We start from the raw sequence: 5,670 nt of genomic DNA on the forward strand, positions 1-5,670 counted from the left end.
ATGGCTGCCAGGGCCCCCGCGCCGCTCCCCGTGCCCGCCGAAACCGTGGCGCTCACAGCCGCGGTCGTCGTGGCCTCGGGCTCCGCGGCCGTCTTCTCCGGCCTCTCCTCGCTCTCCAACTCCGCGGCCTCCGTGCCTCCACGCCTTGCTGGGCCACCGCCTCGGCGAAGCTCGCTGGCTCGTCAGACGTGCCGAGAGCCAGCCACCACTATATATGGTGGGTGGGCGACCTCGTGCGCTGGATGCCCCGAATGCCCGCGACGAGTCAGTGGAGGGCGTAGAGTAGAGGAGAGGGGCGGGGCGGGGCTGCAGGGGCGGAGCGGGCAAGAGATCCGCGGAGCAGAGGAGGGGGCAGAAGGAAGAGAGTGGAATGGGCTGGATTGGGCTCGCGGGTCGGGCGCGGGGGCATCTGCCGACTTGATCCCAGCTGGACCGACGCGCTGGCAGCCACATGAGCAAAAGTGGTAAAAATATAAAGTTTTTCTCTCGTGCTGATTCTGTATTTGTAAAAACAAGAGTGCTATCTCAGGAGGTGGCGATTGTTATAATAGTATAAAGTTAAAATCCCCCTAGGATTTTAGCCGGGGCGGGATTTGAGATAGCCGATAAAAGAGGTTGGGTGAGCCTGGAAAATTGAATTTAACGTTCTCTTTGGTACTCAGGTCTTGTTTAGATGCGTAATTTTTCGGGTATAAAATACTGTAGCATTTTTATTTGTATTTATTAATTATTATTTCATCATGGATTAATTAGGCTCAAAAGATTTATCTCACAAATTATTGACAAATTGTGTAATTAGTTATTTCGTTTAGCTACATTTAATACTTCATGCATGCATTGAAACATTCGATGTGATGGAAAATTTTATAAAATTTTGAAATTTTGAAGGCAACTAAACAGAGCCTCAGGCTAGTAGGAATTTTAATGGGCGAGGAATTCTTATCAGAGAAAAAACTAGGATTGTATATTTCCTCCAAAATAGCATGGGTAGTCTTGTGTTCTATAATAACAGTGAAACAAAACTTTGCTAGACATTTTTCTTTTCTTTTATTTGCTAGAGTTGTGCAATTTATACGAGTTTTTTTATATGCACAAGCTGTTCAAAATGGGATAACTGCAAGTACGCTGAGCTGGAAAAAGAAATTAGTAGGTTCTATTTGGCCAGAATTGAATCTACCAAAAAAGTTTAAGGTCCCAGTCATCATTTGAAAGTTTACAGACCTAAATTTGAGTGTAGTACAAGTTTTTTAAAATTCACAAAACTTACCAAATACGAAATATAATGAAAAATATGTGGGTGTGCGTAGCACACGAGGAGCCGCTGATTAATTTGGACGATATTGACATCTTGCCAACTTTCGGATCGCATGTTCATTGAATCTATCCAAGTCGCCCTTGCGCCGGTTATTCATCTACTCTATGTGATTATGACGTCACCAAGAGAACTATCATGGGGGTGCATTCTTACTTTTCTCATGTAGTAGTAGTATGTCTTTTACTATCGTATGAACTTATGCCAAGGAAATTCTTTAGGAAAGGACGAAAGGTTACCTGGATTGAAATTCAAATTATTCACGCGAATGCTGCTGTCCTCGGTGAAGATATAAATTTTTCCTTTTCGGAACTACCGGAATGGATTTGACCCTGGTGGTGGTAAAATACTAAAATGCCTCCTATAGTTGTGCGAGCCGGTGTGGGCCACGGGGGTAAACTGGTAAAACGCCATGCCCTGTGCTCTCCTTGCTCACGCGGGCCCGAGCCCAGCCCCAGAGCTCTGCTCCCGGTCCCGGCCGAGATATTTTTCAGGCAAAAGCGTCTCTTCTCCGTTGAATTCACACGCTTTTTTATTTGGTGCACATGGGGGCCGCACATGCCGGCCCACTCCGGGCAACTTGGAGCGGCAACTTGCGGCCAATTACGTGCCGGCGTCGCGCGCTATTTAAAGGGCAGAGAGAGTGACGGCCCGGCCGGCCGGTTCAGCTAGCCACCGAAAACGGCAACAAAGATTCCTCCAACCCGGGTCGAGCTCGCCTCGCCATGGATTACTACTACCCGATGGAGGAGGTGCACCAGCACTCGGGGGGCTCCGGCCGCTGCAGCTGCCGTGGCACTGGCAGTGGCGCCTTTTCACCCTCCTGTCCTCTCCGGCGGCGCTGCAGCACCAGCAGCCGCGCCGGGCGGCGAACCACGTCAGCTGGGAGGAGGCCGCCGCCGCGCACCTCTTCTCCGCCAGCCTCCCGGGTAACAAAACATGCTGTGCTCCTCTGCTGATGCGGCCGGCGTTCTTCAGCTCACCTGGTTGGTTCTCAGCCGGACCGGCAGCTAATTAATCAGAGCATCTTCCATCATTTGATTTGTTAGGCGTGCGGAAGGAGGAGATCAGGGTGGAGGTGGAGGACGCGAGGTACCTCGTCATCCGCACGGAGCTGGCCGCCGCCGCCGCGGCGACGGCGGAAGAGGACGGCCGGAGGAGGAGCTTCGACAGGAAGTTCCGGCTGCCGGGGATGGTGGACGTGGACGGCATCTCAGCGGAGTACACCGACGGCGTGCTCACCGTGACGGTCCCGCGGATGCACACCCGGGCCCGTCCCGCCGTCGGCCTCCTCGGCGCCGGCCCGACCCACGAATCCACGGCCCGGGCCGCCTGAAATTGAATTTTTATTTTAGCCTTCTACTACCTATAAAAAAAGATGTACTAGTATTGATTGGTTTGCGGAACTAAGGAGATTTATCCCAATTTGTATGGTCAACAAAATGGCTTGATCCTAGAGATGGCAAAATTAGTGCCCCCAGAAGAAGAAGAAAGATGGGGGAAAATCAGTAGAGTAGCGTGCTGCTATGAAATGGTGTGTGCTTTTCTCTTTCTTCGTAAAGAAATGGTCCGTGGCTGTGATTGCCCAGGAAAGCTATTCATCGCGCGCTACCCGTGCCAAGCTATTGCAGAAGCGCTTCTGTACATCTTCCACCTCCAGTCAGGGGAGAGGGGAGCGCCCGCCGGCGAGCCAGGGGACGGGGGAGGGGGTGGCCGGCGAGAGTGGTTGGTGGGGGGAGCGGTCGCCGGGGTGGTGGAGGGCGGCGGCGGCGGTGGAGGCTCCATGGCCACCAAACTTAGAAGAGAAGGTGGGCGGGGGGGGGGGAGGAATCGACCGGCGGTGGGCGGTGGTGTGTGGGCAGGCGGCGCGGCAGAGCACCGCCGGCCGAGGTGGTGGCCGCCGGCAGCCGGGCTAAGTCTCGGGCGGGGGCGTGGCGTCGAAGGAGGGCGGGAATGCGACCTCGGTTAGCGTGACGGCGGTGGAGGGCGGTGGAGGCCGCCGGAGCCAGGGGCGGGGGGGGGGGGGGGGGCGCTCGCTGCTGCGATTGGACGTCTTCCAATCGCAGAAGGCGATGAATAGACGCCCCGGTGATTGCCTCCCCAATTTGCTAGCGGATATATTGAAATCTTTTTGGTTCATGCCTTCATGGCTGAATGCAACGTTCTGACTGATGGTGATGGCGCGCAGCCTTCCTTGAGATCAGGCCTGCTTTTCCTGCGCTTGCCGTGATGCGACGCGATCAGGCCGTCTTTATCAGCTGGCCTTGCCGTGTCTCTCCGTGAAGGGTTGCGGTCACCACGTTCAACGCGGCGCCACCGCTAGTGGTGCAGTGAAAACTCGGCCATGGGCGGGCGGCAGGCCGGCAGCCGCCTCGACGACGCGGCGGCGCCGAACAATTTACAGAGTCACCGAGGATTTGCTGGGCCGTGCGCGAGTTGCATGAGCAAAACCCGCCTCATGGGCACTGGGCCGCTTGGTGTGGCAAGGCAACTAAGGCCCACGCAACGGGAGGAACGCGAGCCCACCAGAATCGTGTATAGGGTTTCCACTCAAAAAAGAACAAAGAAAAATCGTGGATAGGGTTTTCACTCAAAAAAAAAGACAAATCTTATTGTTATTATTTTTTAAGACTAGTGGAGTATCATAGGCACATGTTTAATTTTTCTTCCATCAAGTAATATTATTTGTTTTCCATAAACAATAATGTCAATTATTATCCTTCTAAAACAAATAATGACACGAATTACGGGTGAATGCATGTGCAAAGAAAAGTAAAGTGTGTGCTAAATTAAAGTAATACGTGAGAGGTGGGTACAGAAAATTGCTTGTATGAAAAGTATTAGAAATTTGGTGAAAAATATTGACGAAATCAATCTTCCCCTCCCTTTCGTCAAACTTTTTAGCCTGACAAATGAGGCCTCTGTGAGATGTACGGTGGACCTAATTCTGGTGAGAAATAATTTCAATAATTTTAATTATATAATAATAATAATAATAATAATAATAAAAGATATAGATAGATATAGAAAATCAGATTATTCCTAAAAAAAGAGAGGATTATATCTCCTTGCAAAAAAAGATTATATCTTGAATAAATTTTTACAATAAACTACTGCTTACAAAGTTTATTACTCAATGAAAGATTATATATTTAATAAAACCTTGCAAGCTTTCACGAATCCGCTTTTTCTCAGCCATGATCCCTTAGTTCCTTCTAGCAAATATGGATTAATTTCTAAAAAAACGGCGTCATGTAAATAACAATAAGAACAACTAATTGCGAGCTATCGAATGAAACCATTTCTAGGTATGATGGTAATAATTATATATCCTACTACCACATATCATCACCGAAGAAAAATTTAGCACTTAATTGCAAATAGCACTACAAATAGACCAGCCATATAGATCTTCGATTCGAAGAGACGGAGTGACCCACAAAGATGACATATTGATAATTCTCTATGGAGCCATTTGAACTGATTTTCCCTCAGAACGGCTTCATCAGTGAAGTCAAAACCGATGAAGAAAATCTATTTTCACCTTGTTTCATTTTAGGCTAGCCCATAAAATGATTTAATGTCCCAATGTCTCGATCTGCGCATAACAGATAAAGTCAAAGCCAGAATAGCTCATCCTAGAAAAGTCTTAAATAGCCAGTTGGCTTTAGCATTGCCAGTAAAATATTTTCAACGTTGGTAATGTTTTCAACATTGTTGATTGCATTGTTAGGATTTACCGTGTCCAAACTGAAGTGGAGCTGATAATCCTTATATCAACCGTAGGCTTACTGCGACAGCAAAATCAGATGGTTAGCATATCATAAATTCATAGCGGGAATCTTGTTTTCACAGTAGACAATCCAAGGTGTTTCCTTGAAAGAACTCCATCAACCCTCCTATAGCTTCCAAAACTGCAGAACGGCCCGTCACCAAAACTGGAATCCCGCCACTCCAAATCCATCACTCGAGCGGGAGAACCCCGAAATCCAAAATCCCCAACCCCCTCCGAACCCTAGGCCCTGTTTGGTTGCGCGGTGTAAAAATTTTGAAAAGACATCTTTCTATATTTGAAGTACTAAACATAGACTAATCACAAAAATAATTACAGAATTCGTCTGTAAATCGCGAGACGAATCTAACGAGCATAATTAATCCGTCATTAGAGGTTGTTTACTGTAGCATCACTGTAGCAATTTAGCGTCTGATTACAGTCTCGTTAGGTTCATTAGATTCGTCTCGCCATTTACAGACAGCAGTCGCAATGCGTTTTTTATTTCGTCTAGATTTAAGTCTCCATACGGGTGCCGGAATTTTTTTTTGGAATTTTGGTTTTTGGAACTGAACACGGGCCTAGC

The 5,670-nt window shown here is 48.5% G+C and overlaps 1 protein-coding gene across 1 annotated transcript; it reads left to right on the forward strand.

Moving 5' to 3' along the window:
• Nucleotides 1-2,861, forward strand: LOC120695508. Its single transcript, XM_039978737.1, has 3 exons — nucleotides 1-464; nucleotides 1,946-2,241; nucleotides 2,362-2,861. The coding sequence occupies exons 1-3, from the start codon at nucleotides 1-3 to the stop codon at nucleotides 2,646-2,648; spliced, it is 1,047 nt and encodes a 348-aa protein (XP_039834671.1). The 3' UTR covers nucleotides 2,649-2,861.
• The last annotated feature ends 2,809 nt before the right edge of the window (nucleotides 2,862-5,670 follow it).

This window comes from Panicum virgatum, chromosome 2K (assembly GCF_016808335.1).
Source record: "Panicum virgatum strain AP13 chromosome 2K, P.virgatum_v5, whole genome shotgun sequence".
NCBI lineage: Eukaryota > Viridiplantae > Streptophyta > Magnoliopsida > Poales > Poaceae > Panicum > Panicum virgatum.

What these genes read in the sequence shown, in the direction of transcription:
- LOC120695508 (XM_039978737.1), top strand. Translation starts at nt 1, where the DNA reads ATGGCTGCCAGGGCCCCCGCGCCGCTCCCCGTGCCCGCCGAAACCGTG. An exon ending in CAGCCACATGAGCAAAAGTG is followed by an intron (nt 465 to 1,945) that starts GTAAAAATATAA and finishes CGCTATTTAAAG; the next exon opens with GGCAGAGAGAGTGACGGCCC. An exon ending in CTTCTCCGCCAGCCTCCCGG is followed by an intron (nt 2,242 to 2,361) that starts GTAACAAAACAT and finishes TTGATTTGTTAG; the next exon opens with GCGTGCGGAAGGAGGAGATC.